The 25,611-nt window shown below is 44.6% G+C and overlaps 1 protein-coding gene across 1 annotated transcript in view; it reads right to left on the bottom strand.

Moving 5' to 3' along the window:
* Positions 1-977: 977 nt before the first annotated feature.
* MAPK12 (mitogen-activated protein kinase 12) overlaps positions 978-25,611 on the bottom strand; it is a 46,984-nt gene continuing 22,350 nt past the window's right edge. Inside the window, exons 5-12 of the mRNA XM_081023800.1 lie at positions 19,100-19,129; positions 17,610-17,657; positions 10,039-10,153; positions 6,359-6,430; positions 4,812-4,891; positions 4,450-4,528; positions 2,518-2,691; positions 978-1,168 (exon numbers count right to left, since the gene is read on the bottom strand). Of these exons, the coding sequence (XP_080879926.1) occupies positions 1,098-1,168; positions 2,518-2,691; positions 4,450-4,528; positions 4,812-4,891; positions 6,359-6,430; positions 10,039-10,153; positions 17,610-17,657; positions 19,100-19,129 (669 nt within the window). The 3' untranslated portion in view covers positions 978-1,097. The remainder of the gene's footprint in view (positions 1,169-2,517; positions 2,692-4,449; positions 4,529-4,811; positions 4,892-6,358; positions 6,431-10,038; positions 10,154-17,609; positions 17,658-19,099; positions 19,130-25,611) is intronic.

The following is a 25,611-nucleotide window of genomic DNA, read 5'->3' as shown; positions in this document are numbered from 1 at the left end:
GAGCAGGAACATATGTGATGTCAACCTGTGTGTATAGGCTGATGTGGTTGGATTCCTGGGGAAGGAGGGAGAGGGTGCCTGGAGGATATATATACTGTATGAAATTTCTCGTTTCTTTGGACTTGCTGTGGACTGACCACGCAAGTGCCTTCTGCTATCCAGAGAGCAGAATAAACTCTTTCTTGGAATCAACCTCAGTGTCATTTGACTTCCCTCCTCCCTCCCGGGAGCAATGCAGACCCAATCGGTGAACTCCAATAAGGCTACAGGTAGAAAAAGGGTTCAGGTATCCATGTGAACACATTCCAGCATTGTTTCCTAAATGAAAAACGTCGAGTGTGAAGCAGCCCACCGGAAATGGTAGCTATACAGAGAACCTGTAGCCAGTGGCGTAGCGTGGGGGGTGCAGGGGGGGCCGGCCGCACCGGGCGCAACATCTGGGGGGGGCGCGCTCGCACTCGCAGCTCTCTGCCCCTACCTGGCTCACTCACTCTCTCTCACTGCGGTGCTGGCTGTGTGAATCCGATCCGAGCCGCTGGGTCACCACCCACTGTGGAGGGGGTGGGTGCCAGGCGTGCGGTGAGAGAGCGAGGGACTATCTGGGGGAGGGACAGTGCAGCGGCTGCCCAGCGCAGCGCTGAGCGCGGGAGAGAACCACACCAGACCAGCCCAGGCAGCAGCAAGAAGAAGCTGGCAGCGGCGGCAGGTTAGGGGTTAGGGGGCGCAAATTACTTGCCTTGCCCCGGGTTAGGGGGCGCAAATTACTTGCCTTGCCCCGGGTGCTGACAACCCACGCTACGCCGCTGCCTGTAGCATGTTGTGAGAGCTTTGGGGTTGTGAGAGAGGGAAATACATACTCTAAGGTATAAGCAATGTGCGGCAGAAACAAAATATTCACCCAGTCGTGGTGTGCCGCTTATGATGGCATTAGGTTCCTAGCTGAAGTCCGGAATGCAAATATTCCCTCAGAACACAGGTTAGACAGATTACATCCAGTTTATTTATAAAAAGGTTTGTACAATTAAATTATATATATATTTAAAATTTTACACCCTCCTTCCTTCATTTGATTTCTAAGGAAATTGGTCCCAGTGGTTTTACACTGCTGTCTCTTTCGACTCGGGCAACTGTGGAGGCTTAAAGTTCGTCACTTCTTTGAATGTGATGCCTGGGGAAACAAGAAAGAAAAAGAATTGCTTTCGCATTCAGGGAAATAATGACTCACATCCCTATTTCTTATTGTGAAGTACCACCAGACAGGGAAAATATCCCACCCCCATCATTGACAGTGTGAGGGCCTCTGATTTAGCTATAATTAATTATATGTTAATAGCATCTATATCAGGCATAGGTAAACTCGGCCCTCCAGATGTTTTGAGACTACAATTCCCATCATCCCTGACCACTGGGCCTGTTAGCTAGGGAGTTGTAGTCCCAAAACATCTGGAGGGCCGAGTTTGCCTATGCCTGATCTATATCTTCATTATTAACTATAATATTTTATACGGTATATATATATACCGTATTTTTTGCACCATAACACTCACTTTTTTCCTCCTAGAAAGTAAGGGGAAATGTCTGTGCGTGTTATGGAGGGAATGCCTACGGGTGGCATGCCTACGGATTTTCCTCCTCTAAAAACTACGTGTGTGTTATGGTCGGGTGCGTGTTATAGAGCGAGAAATACGGTATATAATCCCTATTATAGGTATTACAACAGGTCAGACTGGCTTGATGAATCAACAGCAGTGAAACCAAAACTATGCAAGAGGAGAAGGTAGATGACATGACAATTGAGTGGAGAGCCATAACTCATGTTGTCAAACACACACTTTGCAAACAGAAGATGCCAGATCCTATTTCAGGCATATCCTCTTAAAATTGCAGGAATTAGGGCTCAGAATGTCCTCTGCTTAAGACAGGAAGCTGTCCTAATGGAAACTGTCTACAATGGCTTTCTACATTACGTCTGCCATTCTTAGGCCAGCGATGGAGAACCTGTGCCTCTCCAGATGTTACTATCCTAACTATTGGTCATGCTGGCTAGGGCTGATGGGGGTCAGAGTCCAATTGCACCTGATGTCCATAGATTCCCCATCCCTGGCCTAAGACCTGTTTCCCAAACATGGGACTCCAGCTGTTTTTGGACTACAGTTCCCATCATCCCTGACGACTGGTCCTGATAGCTAGGGATGATGGGAGTTGTAGTCCAAAAAAAAGGCTGGAGCCCCAAGTTTGGGAAACAGTGAAGTAGGCAATATGTGGATTAGCAGTCTGATTTGTTGCACAATACAAATGTTGATAAATAGGTGATAAACATGGGGGAACGGGAGTAGAATGGAAAGGAAAACTATACAGAACCAATGAGGGCTGGAGGGAGGAGGACACGTATAGAAATTCACTGCATTGGATTTCTAAATTCACCTGAAGTATATTTTAATTATAAGCCTATTTGCACAAGAGCCCATAGATGTTTTCTGTCCTAGCCTGAAGATTGCCAAAATGTACCAAACGTACATTTCCACTCATCCAGGGGCAGATCCATGTTGTCAAAAGTGTCGTCGTATTTCTCTGCTTCGGTTTCCTCTTCAGGATCATGAATGGCTTCAAAGTAAGGGTGCGCTAAAGCTTCTGCAGCCGTCACTCTCTTCTCTGCGTCTAACACCAGCATCTTCTCCAAAAGGTTCACAGCTGGATCAACAAAGGAGAGGGAAAGCACTAAGACCCAGCACGAAACGTAATGATTTTAATTTTCCAGCAGCAGGTCAGGTTTAAGAAAATAATGCCGAGCTTAACTATGCTAATGGACGATCATATAGATCAGGAGTGGCTTTTGCCGTTTCAGAGGCCACTCAGTTCCTTGGGATTGAAGCAAATTCATCCAGCTGCACTGGTTCCTGGTGGAGTACAGGGTCAGGTTTAAGGTGCTGGTTTTAACCTTTAAAGCCCTATATGGCCTAGGACCCTCATACTTACAGGACCGCCTCTCCTGGTTCGCCCTACGGAGGACCTTACGGTCCACAATCATACTTTGGAGGTCCTGGGCCTCAGGGAGCTTAGACTGGCCTCGACCAGGGCCAGAGCCTTTTCTGCTGCGGCCCCAGCCTGGTGGAACGCTCTGTCGCAAGAGACCAGGGCCCTGTGGGATCTGACATCTTTCCGCAGGGCCTGCAAGATGGAGCTGTTGCACCAGGCCCTTGGTCCAGACCCAGTCTGACCCCCTTCCTTCTTCCCTCTTTCTATGGGACCCTGTATGTAAGTGGCCTCTTGGCTCCTCCTATTGGCCCACATGGGACCAGCACGGGTGGCCGGGCCTGGTGAACATTTAATATTCCTTACCCCTACGGTTGTGATTCATGGGTTCCCACCTGATTTGATTTTAAATGTGATTTTGAACTGTATTTTAATCAATTGTTTGATTTTGTGTTTTTAATGTATTATGTATTTGGTGTTAGTCACCCTGAGCCCTGTCTTGGCCGGGGAGGGCGGAGTATAAATAAAATTATTATTATTATTATTATTATTATTATTATTATTATTAGGTACGCCTAGAAGGAAGAGCGTATCCTTACAAATCACGAAAGTAGGGACAGCATGAGGCCATTAGGGTAGGAAGGGGAAGGGATTGCTGAAACAACAAGAGAGATTTTGCAGCTTTATTGACTTTCTGGAATACTCGAGATAGCCTTATAATAAAAAGTATATGATATAAAGTTGGCTTCACATTATTTCTCTGAGTAGCTACTGGTGCAATATTACAATAAAACCAAAAAGATGAAGTATGGAAACTGTCACACAGCTTTTGAAAGTATTTATTTCTGCCTTACTAATGAAACAGGGACGCGGGTGGCGCTGTGGTCTAAACCACGGAGCCTAGGGATTGCCGATTGGAAGGTCGGCGGTTTGAATCCCCATGACGGGGTGAGCTCCCATTGCTCGGTCCCTGCTCCTGCCAACCTAGCAGTTCAAAAGCACATCAAAATGCAAGTAGATAAATAGGTACCGCTCTGGTGGGAAGGTAAACGGCGTTTCCGTGCGCTGCTCTGGTTTTGCCAGAAGCGGCTTAGTCATGCTGGCCTCATGACCCGGAAAAACTGTCTGAGGACAAATGTCAGCTCCCTTGGCCAGTAAAGCGAGATGAGCGCCGCAACCCCAGAGTCGTTCGCGACTGGACTTAACTGTCAGGGGTCCTTTACCTTTTAATGAAACAGTAACATTCTCTTATACCACACCTTGCTTAAAAGTTGGCCGTCCTAATGGGAGATGGATTAATTCAGGTGGGGATAAATATCTTGTACAGAGGAATTTTCAGATAGCAGCAAAATTATTGGAAAAGCTTGTTAGAAAAGGACAGAAAGTATCTGTCCAACTTCAATTAAACTTAATTGTTCACTGCCATGCTATACCACACAGCTTTATTATTCGTGACGTCCATCTATATTTACTTACCTAAAGGATTTGCATACTTCAAGATAGCAGCAAAGTCTTTTTTCTGCACTTTTGGAAGGCTTTTGATATAGTTTTTTGCCTTGAAAGAAGCCAAAACAGGATGTTAACATTTACAATAAAGAAATGGCATCAAATTTAGTCTGCCCCATCGGGTTTATTCTCAGTGCTATCCATGGAGTTCAAATTCAGTTGTGTCTCAGACTACTACATAATAATAAAAACGATCTTCCAAAACAAAGGTACAATGAAAATTACTATGAAAAAGCATATATGCCGTCTCCCACCTGAACTGGTGCAATCCACATGACATTTCTGAATCTGCACTATGTCCTTAAGAAATAGAGAAAGCAAGAGCTACTTACATCTTGACTTTGCAGTTTCTGTACAAAATCTTGAGTTGGTGTGCCTGTTACTTTCATTATTTCTGTGAGCTGGTCCAGGTCTGAATGCCAAAGTCAGGAGTCAAATCTTCAGTATGTATGTCAAAATAAAAAAGCATGTTGTAACAGAACTGGTTTTTCTTGCTATTAATACTGGAAAATACAACGCGTGTAAAAAGGAGAGGTGTTTTAGACGGTCTTGGCTTCTACATGCTAAAGTCTACTTGTCTCTTATACCTTCTCAAAACCACAGCTGGCTAAGGATGACCTCTGAATACCATTCAGAGATAGCAATGGGGAGGACACTTCATAGCTCAGCTTTGGACCTGACAGAAAAAATATGTTTGCACAAAGACTTGAATGAGATTATCACCCTTCTTTTATTGTCCATTCTGGGTCGTCCAACCACTGACACAGGGTCCTTTCTCTTGGCAGATCAAGATGAGCAGGTGACAGCAAAGGTTGCAAGCTCCACTATTTGACTATTGATTCAAAACCCTAAAATGTATTTTATAGAATTGACTTTTTATTTCTATTCTTTGTATATCGTATTGGTGTTTTATTGCTATGGCCAATGGCTGACACAAATAAAGATTCATTCATTCATTCATTCATTCATTCATTCATTCATTCATGTTTCCACAAGCTTTTATAAGCCACATTAGAGCTCAGATAGTTTTATACTTCTCTTTCAAAACTGGTTATAAGGACTTTCTGCAAGCTTTTGAGGGCAGCCTTCCTTAGCTTTAGCTGTCCCTGACTTTCAGTAATACTTGCTGAGCTTCTATGTAGTCCCACAGCAGGGAAGGAAGGGACAGATACGAAGTTGTAAAGCATAGCTGGCAACCAAGTATATATGATTAACTAAAAAACCAGCCCTGTGTGCCAGGGAGTCTTACAAATGTGAATTTCTACTTGCAATTAGTAATGCAAAGCAGCCGTGATGTACTATTAAGTTTCCCTCTTTGCAAATTTTGGCCGAAACACAAACTTTAAAAAAAACCCCAGACATTTGGAAGCAAGAAGCTCAAGGGATAATTATTTGTTTAAAGTGTTTCTGAACTCGCACACTTTTGACACCCAGATTCTTACATACTTCTACATCTTATTATTAATATTAATATTAATATTAATACAATAATAATAATAAATTTTTATTTATATCCCGCCCTCCCCAGCCAAGGCCGGGCTCAGGGCGGCTAACAACAATAAAATAATACAACATTCTAAAATCATTTCATTAAAAAATTACTTCAAATCAAATTCATGGCAACCATTGGGCTAGAGTTCTGTGAAGATTGCCAAAGGATGGAGTCAGGCTGTGCCCTGGCCAAAGGCTTGGCGGAACAGCTCTGTCTTGCAGGCCCTGCGGAAAGATGTCAAGTCCCGCAGGGCCCTAGTCTCTTGTGACAGAGCATTCCACCAGATCGGAGCCACAGCCGAAAAAGCCCTGGCTCTGGTGGAGTCCAGCCTAACCTCTCTGTGGCCTGGGACCTCCAAGATGCCAAGTGTTCGCCGTGAAAGGATACGATCGTTGCCTTTGAAGAGCGGCCTTCCCGTGATCATCTCAGCCATGATGCACCCCACTGACCAGATGTCAACTGAAATACAGAAAATGGTTACGTTGAATTGCTGTGCGAGACCTTTCAAGTTCAGCTTATGCCTGTGCTTTATGCAGAAAAACAAATCCTTTACGAGGCAAGGCACATAAAGTATTTTGGTTTGCAATTGCAAAATGTGCATTTGGTTTCTGCAAGAGGAGTAGCGCCTTGACGCAACCCAATGTGTGCTTTTGGGGGAGCTGTGGAGGACTGGATTACAAATGTTCCTTTTCTACTTTCAAGAGTGAGCAACTATGGACGAACGCAGCAAGTTGTGATTCTGAGTTGGGGCCATCCACTGTGTCATTAGGTTTTCATTTACCGTATTTTTCGCTCTAGAAGATGCACCAGACCATAAGATGCACATAGTTTTTGGAGGAGGAAAACAAAACAAAACAAAAAATTCTGAATCCCAGAAGCCAGAACAGCAAGAGGGATCGCTGCGCAGCGAAAGCAGCAATCCCTCTTGCTGTTCTGGCTTCTGGGATAGCTGCGCAGCCTGCATTCACTCCATAAGACACACACACATTTCCCCTTACTTTTTAGGAGGGAAAAAGTGAGTCTTATAGAGCAAAAAATACGGTATTTAATACACCTCACCATTTCTCTATGGAGCTCAAGGTCAACTTTTTCAGCAGGGGGCCAGTCCACTGTCCCTCAGACCTTTGGGGGGGGGACTATATTTGGAAAAATATATATGAACGAATTCCTATGCCCTACAAATAACCCAGAGATACATTTTAAATAAAAGGTCACATTCTACTCATGTAAAAACACGCTGATTCCCGGACTGTCCCCGGGCCAGATTTAGAAGGTGATTAGGCCAGATCCAGTCCCTGGACCTTAGTTTGCCTACCCTTGCTCTAGGTCAGCGGTTCTCAACCTGTGGGTCCCCAGATGTTGTTGGACTACAACTCCCATCATCGCTGAGCTCTGGCCTAGCTATCTAGGGGTGATGGGAGTTGTAGTTCAATAACATCTGGGGACCCACAGGTTGAGAAAGACTGCTCTAGGTGGTGTGGTTAATTCTCTCCCTGCCCCATTTTACCCAAGGGATCCTTTGAGGTGTGCTAGGTTGAGAGATGGTGACTGCCCAGGTCACCCAGTGACCTTCATGGCTGAATGACTACTTGAGAAAGGGCAGTACCTCTGCAGTAGAGAATCCATTCTGCATGCAGAATGACTCAGGTTCAGCATCTCTAGGTAGGGCTGAGAACCTCACCTGTCTGAAACCTTGGGGAGCCACTGCCAAGTTAGGGTAGAAGAGTTTGGATTTGATATCCTGCTTTGTCACTACCCTAAGGAGTCTCAAAGCGGCTAACATTCTCCTTTCCCTTCCTCCCCCACAACAAACACTCTGTGAGGTGAGTGGGGCTGAGAGACTTCAGAGAAGTGTGACTGGCCCAAGGTCACCCAGCAGCTGCATGTGGAGGAGCGGGGAAACGAACCCGGTTCCCCAGATTACGAGACTACCACACTTAACCACTACACCACACTGGCTCTCTGGGTAGAGACAATGTTGAGTTAAGACGTTCCAGCAATCTGACTTGGTATAAGTTCTTAACTGCTCTGATAAATAGTGCTTTAGGCAGTTCTGCACATGATGAAGTGCAGTTCTGCAGTGATGTCCAAACTTTTTTCAAAGAGGGCCAGATTTGATGAAGTGAACATGCATGAGGGCCGGTCAAAGTTGTTGAGCTTTTTTAGGATTTTGCCCCAAAGTTGTTGACCTTTTTAAAGGATTGCTCCCCCCCTAAAAATTATTGGGTTGAACTTACATTTACCTTAGGTTAGGCCACGCCCCCCACCAACCAGATTGGTCGCCCCAAGGAGTGACGCAGGGGAGAGCTCCGTGACAAGCCCACAACACCATTTCCCTGGAGAAGGGAAATGCCTTTGGCACAGTGTTGGCTCCTGGGCAGCGCAAGCCAAGCAGCAGGCACTCAGGGGCCGCAACAGATTCATTTCTCAGAATTGCTGGGGGGGGGGCGGGCAGATTAAATCGACCAGTGGGCCTGATTTGGCACCCGGGCTGGACTTTGGACATGCCTGCTGTAGAGGGACTCGTCAACCTGGGAAGGTAGCTCATCTAGGAGAAGGAAAACACTGATCGTAAACCTCTGCTGCCTTGTGAGATATCTTCAGGAGAAGAAAAGGCTAAGGAGTAAAGACTACACAAATCCGGAGTGGCGTCCTTAAAATGGTTGGATGGTGCCTTTGTATGCCTCTTTCCGGCAGCTCCTGCAGCCAGGTAGAGGTAAAGGTAAAGGGACCCCTGACCATTAGGTCCAGTCGTGGCCGACTCTGGGGTTGTGGTGCTCATCTCGCTTTACTGGCCAAGGGAGCCAGCGTACAGCTTCCAGGTCATGTGGCCAGCATGACTAAGCCGCTTCTGGCGAATCAGAGCAGCGCACAGAAACGCCGTTTACCTTCCCGCCACAGCGGTACCTATTTATCTACTTGCACTTTGACGTGCTTTCGAACTGCTAGATTGGCAGGAGCAGGGACCAAGCAACGGGAGCTCACCCTGTTGCAGGGATTCGAACCGCCAACCTTTTGATCGCTGTGTTTGATCGCTGTGTTGCACCCCGGGGAGGTAACTTCAGTGCTGCTTTCGCAGTGGTTTGACTTCACCCTTGGAGGCACACTCCATTGTTTCTCGACACAAATCATAGAACTGTAGAGTTGGAAGGGACCATTTGGGGAGGGGTCATCTAGTTTAACCCTCTGCAATGCAGAAATCTTTTCCCCATGACCTTGAGATGAAGTGTCTCATGGCCTACTGACTGAGCTATCCCAGATGCGGATGCCAACATCTGATTTATTGTGGAACGAGCATTCAAAGGCATCAAGTGACTTCAACAGAAGTGCGGTTGAGTAGGCAACCAATGGTTAGCACTCAAGAGAAAGGAAAAGGACTACAGCAGCGGTTCTCAACCTGTGGGTCCCCAGATGTTGTTGGACTACAACTCCCATCATCCCTAGCTAGCAAGGCCAGAGCTCAGGGATTATGGGAGTTGTAGTCCAACAACATCTGGGGACCCACAGGTTGAGAACCGCTGGACTACAGGAAAGGGCGGACCAATACTGGAGGCAGAAACAGCTTAATAATAATAACAATGATGACGATGGTGATGGTTTGGTCAAGCAGATGGCTATAGGAACAGGAGTATCTGCCAGTATCTGCAAGACTGTATCTACTGCCTGGGACTGAAGTTGTTCTAGGAAGTTAATAAGGACACTGAGACAATGAGAAGGCAGGCTGAAAGCCAGGCATACCCTGAGGTAGCTAGATTGCCATATGGCAATACCTTGGAACCCATGAATGGTAGAAAACGTTCCTTGATTTCCCGAGGGGAAGCTGGAATTGTTTCTCAAGACACCTGGAAGGCCTCCGCGGAAGTTAACAGCTGCCCTCATTTTTGTTCCAGATATAAACAGACTGAGAATTGCAATTAACACAACAGAGATCAGGGGATTATGTACAAAGCAACACCCCTTGGTTGGTATTCCGTGAGACAAATATAAGCACAGGGTAGCTTTGTGTAATGATGCCACTAGAAGAGCTCAAGTTACAGTGTTAATCTGAGCACAAACACGACAATTACCTGTTTGTGTATAATGCATCCAGTTAAGTATAACTTCTGGGGCTCTGTACCATCTGGTAACCACGTAGCCAGTCATCTCGCTATCTGTATGCCTTGCTAGCCCAAAATCCAGAATCTGTTACAGAGGAACCAAAGACGCATTCAATTTGCAACTCCAAATTAGTCATAAACACATCGAAAACAGGGGTGGCAGAGAAGCAGAACGCGTTAAACCGATGTTCTAGCACTGCAATTGAAAAAATCACATTGGTAATAAACATGCAAAATTACACTCCTGATTGCCATTATAATGCTGGGGAGGAAACGGTGCTGTTGTGCTCTGTTAAGCGAGAAGAAAAATACTTTTCTTCTTCGCTAAGAGGTCCGGATCGAGGGCTCTGTCCCAGCATCTGTTTTCAAAGCCAGAGTATATGAAGCGAAAGGAAAATTAATCACTTTGAATGATGGTTTAAAGACCTATGGGGCTAAGATTCATGCTATGATAATTGGGTTGAGAAATAAGGGGCAAAATTTCACCCTTTTCCTGCTGCAGCCCCTAGTACCACCATTTCAGAGGGGAGAAAACAGCAAAGACCTGATGAAGAGAGCACAGCAGAGGTTATATTTTCTGAGAATCCTCTGGAAAAACAATCTCTCAAAGGACCTGTTGATGGCATTTTACCATTGTACTGTTGAGAGTGTATTAACTTATGGTCTGCGTGTGTGGTTTGGGAGCTGCACGGTCAGGGGAAAAACAATGCTGTCCAGGGTTGTAAAGACTGCAGAGAGAATAACTGGGTGCACTCTTCCCACCTTGGATCAAATCTACGCTTCCAGATGTCAGAAGAAAGCTGCAGAGATAGCGCAGGATAGTGCATACCCCGGAAATGATCTCTTTCAGCTTCTGCCTTCTGGAAGAAGGTACAGGGTTATAAAGACTAGGACTAGCCGCCTGAGAAACAGTTTCTATCCAAATGTGATTTTGGTTTTAAATGCAGTGTAAGGAGTCTCAATGGGAGTGTACTGTATTTTTAAAATAGGGTATCAGAGTTTTTAGGGGGCTAACCAGGTTGGGATAGCAGGCTTGTTGGTTTTGAATGTCTTATGTAGACCCCCCCCCCCAATTTCGTTGTTCTGTATGGGACAATGACAATAAAGAGTATTGTATCGTATTGTGGGATTCTGTGGAAAAGCCAGAATGTGGAAGGAAGTTGGTGCAGGGAGAATTAGTGGAGATCACCTCTCTTCCTCTCGCATTAAAAGATGTTGCCGATAGATCGCCATTGCTTACTTAGCACCAACTAGGCAAAGAAATGTTAGTCATGGGTCCCAGAAGTGGTGGCAAGGTGCATTCTATACTTCTACTCTTAAGTCTCTTATTTTAAAAAGACCATACTCTGGGTGACGGGAACCATGCGTATCCACCAATATCTATGAGGTTGTGTGTAGGGATGATCGCGGAGTGGGGAGTGGGGTCCAGAGGGAGCACACTCCCCACCCGCAGGCAGCCTCAGTCTGCCTGCACGTGTGACCTTGGGGTGCGGAGCACACACACCCCTCACAGACAAAGCCATGCCTGTCTGAACACTGTTGCCTCTGTCTAACCTTTTGCGGTCTCAGTAGTCTGCGGTGCCCTGTCGGTAACCTTTGTCTCTGAGACCTTTTGTCTCCTTTGTCATACACTGTGCAAGGGGAAAATGACGCGGTGGAAACAGGTGCCAAAATAATTTTGTACCACCCCAGTATCTCGGGACCGGAAGATGTGTAAAGGTCACAGCCCAAAATGTATCTGCCTGGTTTGCATATTTGTCTCAATAAAAGGAGGCTCCACAGGGCTGGCCGGCAGCTTGCATGCAGCTCACCTGTGCGCAGCTCACCTGCATTATCAACTCCTGCCTCATGTCCATCACTTCAGTTGTGTGTACAGTGGTGCCTCGCAAGACGAAAAGAATCCGTTCCGCGAGTCTCTTCGTCTTGCGGTTTTTTTCGTCTTGCGAAGCAAGCCCATTAGCGGTTTAGCGGATTAGCGCTATTAGCGGCTTAGCGGGCTTAGCGGATCAGCTGATAAGCGGCTTAGCAGATCAGCTGATAAGCGGCTTAGCGATCAGGTGTTAAGCGGCTTAGCGGATCAGCTGATAAGCGGCTTAGCGGCTTGGGGAAAAGGGGGGGAAAAGGAAAAAAACCCCGCAGGAACTCGCAAGACATTTTCGTCTTGCAAAGCAAGCCCATAGGAAATTTGTTTTGCGAAGCACCTCCAAAACGGAAAACCCTTTCGTCTAGAGGGTTTTCCGTCTTGCGAGGCATTCGTCTTGCGGGGCACCACTGTACATGCTTTCTCACTGCACCCAGTTCGATACTTATTTATGGAGGTTTGTGCTCACAGACACTATGGGATGGTCACCAGTGGTTGACAGCATCAGGCCATTAAGCACGCAAAGGAATCTTAAACACTGTTGCGCTCTCTGTTGCAAGAAGTCCCAGGGCAGGATCCTTTCATAACTTGCAGAGGCTACTTTAAAATAAAAGGATAGCAGTCTGAGGCTGTATATGCAATAAGCATCATTTTGCCTGGTGCTCTGCAAACTGTCACTGAAGCACAGGCTGCAGTTAGTTGCAAGGATTTAAAACGTAGTTACAGCAGATCTGTGTAATATGATTACAAAGGCTGGCTGCAGTCACAAGCCCTTCAACCCTTCGGTTAAGAGACGGTAATTTTTCTACAGGGCTTACGCTTCACTCTTAAAATGTTTCAGGGTTAATAAGGTCTGCTTGTTTTGACAGCGGTGTTTTACACTACAATTCTGTCACAGATAATAGGTCTGTGGAGCATTGCTGATTTCTTAGAAGATGGATGTGCGACAAAGCAAAGTCTCCTCTTGGGAACTGAACGGTGTTTTTAAAGCATGAACCGTCAATTACTCAAACTTCCCTGCATTAATAAAATAAAATAAATCAATTTTGTAAATCTTAAGTTTCCTATCTCTCTGTCAGCTGTAGTCTATTTTTAGGTCAAAATCTGATGTTTTAACCTTGGGTGTCAAGCAGGAAGGTTCCTGCTGAAACTATTAATTTCATTATTTATTCTTTTATTTATTATTTATTTATTTCATATTTTGCTGAGGTCTGATTTCATAGGATGGGGAACCACTTAACTGCTAAATCTACATAATGTCTTCTTCTTCTTTGGTGATCACTCATAGCTGAGTAAGATTGTCTTCCATAAACACAGTTTTAACAGTGGTTCCACAAGTGACTGTGGAGGTCAATTCTGGATCCACACATCCTTCCATAGTGGGGACATTGGTTTCCGGGTGGGAGTTGATCATGGTGAGGGTTTGCCAAGCATGCCTTCCTCTTAGCACGTTTCTCCCTTTCGTCCTGAGTTCGAGTGTCTTCAAAACCCATGACACCTTTGGTAAAGGCTGTTCTCCAATTGGAGCGTTTGCAGGCCAGTATTTCCCAGTTGTTTATACCACATTTATTTTAGATTTGCCTTGAGAGAGTGTTTGAACCTCTTTCGTTCACCACCAGCAGCAGGAGGCCCCATTAGCTAAAGTGGTGCTTCAGGTTAAGAACAGTTTCAGGTTAAGTATGGACCTCCGCAACGAATTAAGTACTTAACCTGAGGTACCACTGTAAATACTTGTGCAGAGGAATGAGCTGCATTGGCCACGGCCACGCAAGTCGCCGGGGTCAAACTGCCTCAGCTCCCTCAGCAGGAGTGGCGACAATTTCACCCCAATGCCTCAGCAGGGCTGGGGCTGATGCATTTTGTTCTTCTCTCCATTTGCCGGGCACTGGTGGCGGAGGTACTCAAGAGCGGCAGTGATTTCATTCGCGATATACAGCTGGGTGAAGGTGACATTGTGGTCTGGCCGTCAAACCGGTCCCGGGCGATGTCTCGATATGTCACCCAGGTCTACTTATTTCCATCAAGAAACAGCAACCACAGACTTAAGCACACATTCTTCGACGACAAATGCAAATTGAAAACAATCTCTCTCTCGCTGAATCTGACATCATTGCTAACCCTTCCCAAGTTTCGGCGCTGGTGACAGAGCCACTTGCAGTGAAACAACTGCTTTGTTTCAGAGAAATGCAGATGTCTACTTGGTTTTGATATCCTTGTTCACACTGAAAAGCACTTTCCCAAGGAATGGCATTTATCTAAAAGAGACTATTCATTATATGAAGGGGACCAGGGACGTTGTCTCTGCATACTAGTTTTTTTTTTCTGGCAACAGTAAGTGGTAATTCTAGTTCACAGAAGTGGTTTTGTGGTTGTTGTTTTTTTGAACTGCACAACTGAATGATAAAAGGCAGCAATACTTAACACATCAGTCGGATCAAATCACTCTTTTCCCACTTCCCTTTTAACTTAAACCTATTATTTTATCGAGAAAGTTGCAATTACATAGTCAATGCCATTCTATTAATGCCACAACTCAGCAGTGTGCTTGGAAGGGTTTGATCGTCTTCAGGTTATGGGCTTGTTTTTTTTGCTGCTGGTGCAGCTTCCCAGCGTTCAAATGCAAATATTTTTATACCCAACACTCCCTTTAGCTCTAATAGAATATAAAATGTAGCTCGGCCGTTCAAAGATCCAGGAAACAAGTGAATGCTGTTTGTGGCGAGGAGACAAGCAGGAGAGAGTAAAAGGAGAGACTTCCAATCCCCGCACCATCTACAGCAGGAGTCGGCAACGTGCGGCCCGTGGGCCGGATGCGGCACACAAAAACCATTTTACCAGCCCCCGAGCCGCCCACTTGGCAAGTCCCCCGAGCACTGCGCTAAACCGGCGCAGTGCAGTGTGGGGACTCATCAAGCGGTGCCGAAAATTGTACCTGCGCATATACCAGAAATTGTGTCTGCGCATGTCCAGATGCTGAAAATCGCTTCTGCGCAGGTGTGATTTTCGGTGTCACGCTGCGCCAGTCCGGCCCACGGATTATCTCTGTGGGAGTGATTCGGCCCATGGCCGGTAAACCTTGCTGATCCCTGATCTACAGCTACCCACTCCCTGCTAGTCTTGCACCAGCTGAGCTTTTCACCGTTAGGCAAGCCAGTGCTAGCAGCTGAGAGCAGCTTTGACCTCTTTGACCTCTGCACCTGCAGCCAGTCTACATCTCCTGGCTGCAGCATCAGCTACAAAGCAGAGACAGGGCCAATGCTACAATTGTTTTAACTGTTTCAAATTTACATGGGGTTTGCATGTGTCCGGGAGGAGCTGGGGAGAGCAGTGGGGCCCCCAGTTGCAGTGATTCAGAAAGATTTGGTGTGAGAGGTGGGGCAGGCCGGGTAAGGGGCACATGGGACAAGCAGTTAGTGATTGTGCTGTGTGCCAGACCCTCTTCCAACCTGGGGAACTGCGCCTGTCCTATCAGCCAGCCCTGAGGGGTGCGGGTGGCACTGTGGTCTAAACCACTGAGCCTCTTGGGCTTGTCGATTAGAAGGTCAGCGGTTTGAATCCCCACGACGGGGTGAGCTCCCATTGCTCTGTCCCAGCTCCTGCCAACCTAGCAGTTCGAAAGCACGCCAGTGCAAGTAGATAAATAGGTACCGCTGCGGCGGGAAGGTAAATGGCGTTTCCGTGCACTCTGGTTTCCATCACTGTGTTCCATTGCACCAGAAGCGGTTTAGTCATGCTGGCCACATGACCCAGAAAGTTGTCTGAGGACAAAACCAGCTCCCTCAGCCTGAAAGCGAGATGAGCGCCGCAACCCCATAGTCGCCTTTGACTGGACTTAACTGTCCAGGAGTCCTTTACCGTTTATCAACCAGCCCTCAGGTCTGTGGCTGCAATAGCTGAATGCCAAGTTGGCTCTGAGTAAGACTTGCCTTATCCATTATCTGATTATGAATGAGGAAGCCAATCTGGTCTGCATCACTGAGACCTGGGTAGGTGAGCAGGAGGAAGTTGGTCTCACCCAGCTGTGCCCACTCAGTGCAGCATCAACATAGGAAGTGAAGTTGCTTTGGTCTCTCTTTCTCTCCCTCCAGGCTCTCTGTCCAGTTGGGAACATGTGTTCCTGGCCCTGGGCAACTGGGATGGATTAGGGATTCTGCTGATTTACCACCCATCTTGCTGCCTAGCAGTCTTCCTGCCTGAGCTGACACAGCCGGCGATATTGAGGACTCCCCGACTGCTGGTTTTGGGAGGGCGTCAACAGCCACGCTGAGGTGATTGGCTCAAGAGCTTTTGCTGCAAGGGAAATAACCCAACTGCATGCACGAGCAATTTTAGTTTTGGAAAGACAGTAAGAATGTTGAAGTAAGAGCGTTTCCAGTTGGTTCAAAAAAATATAGATTTTCTTCTTGGCACTTTAATGACACTACCTCAACCCAGTAGCACTGCAATTCCTGCTTATTATTTCATGCAGCTTAGTAAAATACCTCTGGCAAAGTTTATTCCACGCAAGCAAATGCTCAGCTCTGCATTCCTCTTATAAACAATGAACCTCGCAGCATCTTGGGTGAAGTCCAATAATTACCAATGAAACCCGTCGTGCATGGCCCTCTAAAAAAAGCAGCTAATTGCCTATGGTGCAAGCAACCTTACCTTAGCCAGTAATTATGAATTATGTTATTTCAGGCTTCAAGACACACTGGGCTAGTTTGGACAATCGTATCTCGATTTAATAAGCCAAGATATGAACAGGCCTTGTGGGCGCACACAGAGCCCTTCATGTGAGGAGGCAAAGCTGTAAAGTTCTCAGTTAATTATAATTTCTGATCTGGGAAGCTATGGTTAATAGCTTCGGAACACACCATGGTACAGTGGAACCTTTGTTTTTGAGCGTCTCAGAAGCTGAATGCTTTGGAACTCGGACACTGAAAACCTGGAAGTAATTGCTTCCGTTTTTGAACGTGCCTCAGAAGTTGAACGGCTTCCGAGGCGTGTTTCTCAATTTTCGCCATTGAAATTGCTGACAGCCCTTTGCGCCTTGGTTGTCGAACGTTTTGGAAGTCAAATAGTCTTCCGGAACTGATTACTTTCGACAACCGAGGTTCCGCTGTATTAAACTTCAAGCGGTGGCTCAATACACTGGCTATATCAAACCTGTCAACTGGTTTCCTGGATGGGATGAAATGGGTAACCAGAGTTAAGCAACCTGTTTCTTGGCTTGCTTAACTCATTTCTACCAACCCTTGTGAACTTATGACCCAAACACTGCCATTATTCTATAACTTCAGAAGGCATTCAAAGGAACTACCACAAAATAATTATATACAGTGGTACCTCGGGTTACAGACGCTTCAGGTTACAGACGCTTCAGGCTTCAGACTCCACTAACCCAGAAATAGTACCTCAGGTTAAGAACTTTGCTTCAGGATGAGAACAGAAATTGTGCTCCGGCAGCGGGAGGCCCCATTAGCTAAAGTGGTGCTTCAGGTTAAGAACAGTTTCAGGTTAAGAACGTACCTCTAGAGCAATTTAAGTTCTTAACCCGAGGTACCACTGTACTACCCTGCGCCACCCTCCTTTTGAAAGGCTCCTATCACATTAGTTCCGAGGTCCTATTACCAAATCCCCCCACATCCATTTCTATATCTTCAAACTTCTGTAAGCCCAAAGTGTTCAAATTTCTTACCTTCAGTTCACAGTCTTCGTTTACTGCTAGATTTCCAGGTTTTAAGTCCTACAAATATATTTAAAAACAAAGAAATCTGAGATGAAATTCTCTTCAGGAAGAACGCATTTAAAATAAAAATAAAAACCAGTACTTCTTTCAACGGAGGGCATTGTTTAGGGCAGGGTGGGGAATCGGTGATTGGCCCGATAGGTGTTGACGACTGTTAACGACTGCAGTTGGTCTTACAGGAAAAAGCAAGGGATGAGATGGCCAAAGATAGCTTTATCATGTATAATGAGATAAGAATCCAATGTCTCTATTCAGTTGCTGAATTACAACTTATTACCAAACCTAAAACCATGGAGACCTGGTCTGAATCACCCATTCCTACCACCCTTCTGAGTAATACCCCTCCCCACCCTCTCACTATATATATGAGGTTCTGGTGACTTCTGTTTCAGTGTATCTGAAGAAGTTTGCATGCACAAGAAAGCTCATACCGAAAACAAACTTAGTTGGTCTCTAAGGTGCTACTGGACATTATTTATTTTTATTTATTTCTTGATTTCTGATAGTGTCAGAACTTGAAGTGGAAATTGTCACATATCCGGAAAACAGCCTTATCCTGTATCTAAGGTCAGGGCACATCAAACCTAGATCTAATCTAGGACTAATGCTATTCTAGGCCTGAAATGCCTAGGTTAATGACATAGGTTCAACTTAGGCGCCTTTTATTTTATAATACAAGGCTGCACACTTAGAATTTATTATAACACTTCCACTGAGCAAACCCAAGAAACCACCTACATACAGTGAGCTTTCCTGGTACTTAACAACAGGAATATCACTCCCCACATTGTGATACTTACTCTAAAATGGCAATAATTTCTGATTTAGCTACAAAAGCTTGGCGTTTTAAATAGTATTTTAAGAACATACAGAAGAAGCCAAAACATATCAGATATCTACGGAACAAGCAATGCATATTTTCCTAGTCACAGCAGATACCTGTTCCTTGGTCCTAATTATTAAAACCACGTAATAAAACAGTTACTCTTCTTTGTAGTTCTTTTTCTTCTTACCATCGATAGGATGAAAAATAGCATGTGAATATGTGTGATGTAATGGATGTAATCTAATGGATGTAACTGTCAAGGGGTTGGTTCTGGAATTAGCCATGCTTAGAGTAGACCCACTGAAAGCAGTGGAACTTAAGTTGCTCATGATTAGCTTAAGTCCCATGGATTTCAGTGGCTGTACTCTAAAGGCTGACTTGGGATGCAACCCATTAATTGTATTTTGTTCATCGGAAACAGTCCTTTCATTTTAGCAGTCGCGGAACAGATTTTGTAATCAGGATCAAGGCAAACGTTAAGTTAACATTGCGCTGACCCACTAGGTGTTTGTTTCTTAAATCATTCTCATGCCTTTGGCTTGCTTCTGTGAGAGAGCCGTCTAAAACTACAGGACAGAAAAACAGTAACCCAGAAATGAGATTCTTTACTTACCCGATGAATTATGCCTGACGAGTGGATATACTGCAAAAAACAAAATTGCACTTTATTTATCGGACATTGATAAACATAAATCACACGGAAAAGGTTTGTGAAGCTATATGACTTTAAATTCTGATCAACAGAAACTAGAAACTACGACTGATTTTGCCTGCCAGTAAAGTTTACTTTATTAATCACATTTATATTTCATGACTCCTACAAGGAGCTCCAACATGATTTCTGCCCCTGCCAACCACGGTCTTCTCAAAGCTGTGAGTTGTTCAGTTTTACAAATGCATAAAAAAGTGTGAGTGAGCTACTTTATATAAACATGTTAAGTCATTTTATGAAACTGTAAGAATGTCATTGGCTGAGTTCACATGTAACACTCAGCCAAACCATGGCTTAGCATGAATGTGTGGTCTCCCGGGAAGAGACTCCAACTGCTCTGGTCCTGCTACACTAAACCAAGGTTTGACTTACCATGCTGTCCAAATAGAACAAGGACTATCATAAGAGAAAATGTTTTCAACGTATATAATTGTTATTGTGACTTTTTATATTGGATCAAATTGTTACTATTAATGTTTGATTTTTTATTATTATTTTTATATGTGTTGGAAGCTGCCCAGAGCGGCTGGGGCAACCCAGCCAGATGTGTGAGTATAAATATATTATTATTATTATTATTAATCTCAAAGATCAATCTGAAGGTGCATATAGTGCATCAACCTAAGTATGCCTACATCTGTTCAGTGGCTAAACTGGCTGGAGGACGTGATGTCATTGCCCTGAGCTTTACAGAAGAAAAGCAGGATTTGCTAATTTATTGCATAAATTTAAGACGTGTCAAGATCTAAGAAAAAGAGAGGGCTCAGGTTGATTTCTTCGTTTAATTATGTTTTCTTTTTCTACTTTTAATCACCCAAGGTTGCACAGCTTAATGCTACAAAATCACCCTTCCTACTTAATTACTATATAAATAATCTCATCCCTGATATGGCCCCCCCTCCTTTTTCACCCCCACCCCTGGGAATCATCAATTCTGCTCTGCGCTGATGATTCTGTTTTGTTATCTCAGAATAAAATCTCAGGAGGATACAGGTTAAATTTTGCCAACTGTGTAAAAAAAAAAAAAAAGAGCATCTAAAAAATAAAAATTAACTACGATAAAACCAAGGTCATTGTATTTGGCAAGAGGACTACCAAGTCCAGTTGAACTCTAGACAGTCACACCCTAGAGCAAGTACCCAGATTTAAATATCTAGGATTATTTATTGATGGGAAGTCATCGTGGAAACCCCATCTGGAAGCAATTCAGCTAATATCTGGCCGTTCTACTGGACAGTTATATAGGTTCTTCCATTCAAATAATGGGCAGCTAATCAACCCAGCTATTAAGAGCTTTGCCTCTAAAATCATCATCCAAGTGCTCTGTGGGGCTGAGATATGGGGAACTGGTGTTAAATCTGAAATAGAGGTCCCACAAAATAAATTTATGAGGCAGATTTGGGGACCTCCCTGCGGGACACTGGCAGAGTGGAGTTGGACCTCCCCTCGCTTGCAGCCAGAAGTGATCAAGCCCAGGGGTGCCCAAACTTTTTTCAAAGAGGGCTAAATTTGATGAAGTGAACGTGCGTGTGGGCCAACCAAAGTTGTTGAGCTTTTTTTAAGAATGAAGTTGTGGAGCTTTCTTTAGGATTTGACACCAATAAATAAACTGCCACAGGAGCTGGGTAAAACCGGCCAGGGGGCCAAATTAGGCCCCTAAAATGGACTTTGGGCATGCCTGATTCTGATCTAGCCTATCTGAGATACTAGCGCAGGCTATATGCCTTCAGTGATCATACTCTTACTAAGCTCTGCTGGTTAGAGCAACTAAGGCTGGGCACAAAAATGCCAAGAGAAGGTTAGGGCTTATAATCTTCAAATGGAGAACTACTTGTATAGTCAGTGTGCTGTAGTGGTCAAGAGCAGTAGACTCATAATCTGGTGAACTGGGTTCGCGTCTCCGCTCCTCCACCTGCAGCTACTGGGTGACCTTGGGCTAGTCACACTTCTCTGAAGTCTCTCAGCCTCGCTCACCTCACAGAGTGTTTGTTGTGGGGGAGGAAGGGAAAGGAGATTGTTAGCTGCTTTGAGACTCCTTCAGGTAGTGATAAAGCTGGATATCAAATCCAAAACTCTTCTTCTTAGCCTTTAGCCCACGTGACCTTAGGAACTGGATTTTTGACCAGGATGCCAACCAAGCCAGAGCATCCATCATTGCCACCCATTACTCTACTTGGTACCCCCAAATTAAGACCAATCACTCAAGGCCCCGTTGCCTTGAGACTCTGACCTTCCCACAACTACACAGGGCCTTTGTAGAACTAAGATTCCAACAGGATGCCCTCAGCATATTTAGAAGGGAGATAGCGGGGAATGCCCCATATGGATCGTATATATGGATGCAATCAGGTAGGAGACATTACACACTATCTGCTGATTTGCCCCCTGTATACAACGCCCAGAGGGATTTTTTTGTATCGCCAATTCTTAATTGGCTTCCAGGTCGATCCGCACAGGAAGTGAAAGTCGAACCCCTAGCAGATAAACATCTATATATTACACACCCGGGAGCCAAATTTCGCTGGCAGCCAAGAAGTTCCGTTCCAGCCATGTGAATGCACTCCAATCTCAATTTTTAATGCTGTAAATTTCTTTTTATGTTGTAAACTGATACAGGTTACGTTGTATGATTTTAGAGGAAAGCTTTCCTTTTATTCTCTGTCGCCTTCGGCTATATACAATAAAACTGATGGATGACCGAATGCTACAAAATCCGTCATCCTAGCTGTATGAAGCTCTAGAGAATACCTTTTGCGTGTCTTCTTTACTTTTTCTCAGGCTGCCAGATTTACCATAGAGCAGAGCTTTTGTGGCTAAGACAGATGCTCCGAAGACAGAATTGAAGGAGGGGCCAGTCTTCCAGTCCCAGTGCTGTGAGAACACATGCCTTGCCCTCCACAAAGCCTTGCACAGCTAACTCCAAGTATGATATCTATTTGCCACAAACAGACGCTCTTCTTCTATATCAACACAGACAGGAAACCACGGCCTTCCAAATTAGCACTGTTTAAAAAGCCAATGGCTTCCTGGGACTATGCAAATAGGTTTGCTCCAAGAGAGGAGCTCAAACCAACTTTGGTCCTCTCTTGGCTTTTTAAGCTCAAGCGTGTCATCCAAATTCTGGATCACGGTTAAGGTCTCTCCTCCTTCAGCACAAGCGTTCATCACAGGACAAACCACGGCTACAGACCATGGCTGAGGAGATACCTTAACGAAGATCCCAAGTTCAGGTAACATGCTAAGCCAAACTTTACAAGTGAAGGCAACCACTGTTTCTCTCTCAGTGTAAAACAAGGGTTGGGGACTGAATATGGCTGGTGGATTTTACTTCTGTAAAATCGGCAAAGCTATATCATAATACTGATAATTTATGTTGGAAATGTAAAGAAAAAGAAGGTACTTTTTATCATATGTGGTGGACCTGCCCCAAGGTGGGAGAAGATTTATAATGAATTGAAAAAAAATGTTGAAATATACATTTGTTAAGAAACCAGAGGCCTTTCTTCTTGGAATAACAGGTTTGGAATTGCCCAAGAAAGATGTTAGACTGTTTTTGTATGCCACAGCTGCAGCTAGAATTTTGTTAGCTAAGAACTGGAAAACACAAAAAGTCCTAACAGTGGAGGAATGGCAGATGAAGATGATGGACTTTTCGGAGCTAACTGACCTGACTGGAAGAGTCCGCGACCAGAAGGAGGAGGACTACCAGGAGGAATAGATGAAATTCAAAGATTATTTAGTTAAATATGTTAAGATAATTTAACTGGAAAATTTTGCAAATACCAGATAGGCTTAGGATTTAAATATGTACTGTTAGAGAATAGCATGTTTAAAGTTAAAATGAAAAGAAAGAAAGATGTTAAGTGATTAAGTTAATTTTATGAGAAAACTGGTTTTTGGAAAACTGTTACAATGATATACACTGATATTCAGCCAGGGGGATTTGAGGAAGTCACTTAATAATGTTACTAAGATTGGATTAAGTACAGTTAAGATGTATGTATGTATGTTTGTTTAAATTTTGGAAAATCAATAAAAAAATTTGAAAAAGAAAAAGAAAGAATCTGGCTGGCGGACTTGTGCTTTACCCCCCCCACCCCCATGGGCCAAGTTTTGCAGGTGGTGGTGGGGAAAACAGGCCTTTTCTGCAGTGGCTCCCCGATTGTGGAATACTCTCCCCAAAGAGGCTCGCCTGGCACCATCATTACATGTCTTTGGGTGCCAGGCAAAAACATTCCTCTTTACCTAGCCCTATGGCTATTAAATAATCTATGGCCTCGGAAAGTGTGGGAGAAGAGGACTGTTATTGTAACGACTATTTTATTATTAGGCTGTCTGTCAGTATGCTTTTTATTATGTTTGTATCATTGATGTTCTGTAATGTGTTTTTAATGTTGTACACCGCCCTGGGATCTCTTGATAAAGGGTGGTATATTAATTGAAATAATAGTAATAATAATAGTTATTATTATTATTATTATTATTATTATTATTATTTATACCCAACCCATCTGGCTGGGTTTCCCCAGCCACTCTGGGCGGCTCCCAACTGAATATTAACAAGGATAATAAAAAAGTAATAAAACATCAAACATTAAAAACTTCCCTAAATAGGGCTGCCTTCAGATGTCTTCTAAAAGTCAGATAGCTGCTTATTTCCTTGACATCTGATGGGAGGGCATTCCACAGGGCAGGCGCCACTACTGAGAAGGCCCTTTGCCTGGTTCCCTGTAACCTCACTTTTTGCAGTGAGGGAACCACCAGAAGCCCTCGGAGCTGGACGTCAGTATACTGGCTGAACGATGGGGGTGGAGACGCTCCTTCAGGTATACTTCAGGTAAATAACAACAGCAACAACAAACAACAACAATAACAATAGTGCAGGCAACGACACAGGTCTTTGCAGGTGATGTTGATCAGCTGGTTGTCAAGTACTAGCAAAGCCCTTTGCCTTTGCAAATCCTACAGTGATTCTCAGCACAAGCACACCACATATCACCTGAAAAGTGGCACCTGCATCTTTACCTGCGCCATACCTGACCTCATATACAATAGAAAGACTAAGCAGACCAGAGAAAAATACAATAAATGAGAGAGACTATCAGTGAGATTTTCTGTAACATACTTCTCTACTTGGATTATTTTTCTGGTTTTGCCTTACAGATGGCTGTCGATACAGCTTGCAATTACCATGTCTATCTTAATCTTTATTTCTTCGAGGCTCTTGTCCGGGGCCTAGGCAAACCTCTAAGGTTCTATTAAGGGTGTATGTCCCTAACATATCAAAGAGACCTTTTGTAGTGGCAGCAGCAGAAGAAAAATCTTATCACGGGCTCATGGAGTCATATAGCAGGAGAGAGTTGCAAAGGAAATACTTCTAAGTAACTGGAGAATCCTAATGGCCTAAGAAGAAACAGGAAAAAATAGGAATTTCCTGCCAGCAGCCAACTCCCTCTTCTGAGAAACAAATGCATTCCAATTAGGGTACGCTTTCTCCTAAATATCCCTGTTATGCAGAACTAATAAAACACATCTGCACTCAGTGAATATACCCAGAGAAAGTTCTGTCTATAATCCTAACTCATTTCATTTCGAAGTAGTAGAGTCTCCTCAACTTCCCCAGAATTTTGCAGAGTTAAGAAAGTTCACGTGACAAAAAGATTCCTATTCCTCCCTTCCCCACTGACACCAAAACCTGAACAACATGGTACAGTGGTACCTTGGGTTAAGTACTTAATTCGTTCCGGAGGTCCGTTCTTAACCTGAAACTGTTCTTAACCTGAAGCACCACTTTAGCTAATGGGGCCTCCTGCTGCCGCCGCGCCACCACCACACGATTTCTGTTCTCATCCTGAAGCAAAGTTCTTAACCCGAGGTACTATTTCTGGGTTGGCGGAGTCTGTAACCTGAAGCTTATGTAACCTGAAGCGTATGCAACCCGAGGTACCACTGTATGGGGCGTATTAATGGGGACTGCTGGGGAAGGGGGAAATTGTTCAAAAATGGGCTTGGATCCTAAGGTAACTTAAATTGAAGGATGTACGTGGAAGGAAAGTTTCTTGGGCGTTCCTCCCCACTGCAAACCATTCCAAATTGTTCAGGCAAGGTCCCCAGCATCTCCAGGCCTTGTAGAAGGATTCACTGGTAAAAACAAAAGGTAAAGGACCCCTGGACGGTTAAGTCCAGTCAAAGGCGACTATGGGGTTGTGGTGCTCATCTTGCTTTCAGGCCGAGAGAGACAGCTTTTGTCCACAGACAGCTTTCCAGGTCCTGTGGCCAGCAGGACTAAACCGTTTCTGGCACAACGTGACAGAAACCAGAGCGCACGGAAACGCTGCTTACCTTCCTGTTGCAGTGGTACCTATTTATCTACTTGCACTGGTGTGCTTTCAAACTGCTAGGTTGGCAGGAGC

Source organism: Podarcis pityusensis (assembly GCF_964106645.2).
Source record: "Podarcis pityusensis genome assembly, chromosome: 10".
Classification (NCBI taxonomy): domain Eukaryota; kingdom Metazoa; phylum Chordata; class Lepidosauria; order Squamata; family Lacertidae; genus Podarcis; species Podarcis pityusensis.
Note: the sequence above shows the minus strand (reverse complement) of the source record. Positions and strands in the feature narration are given on the sequence as shown.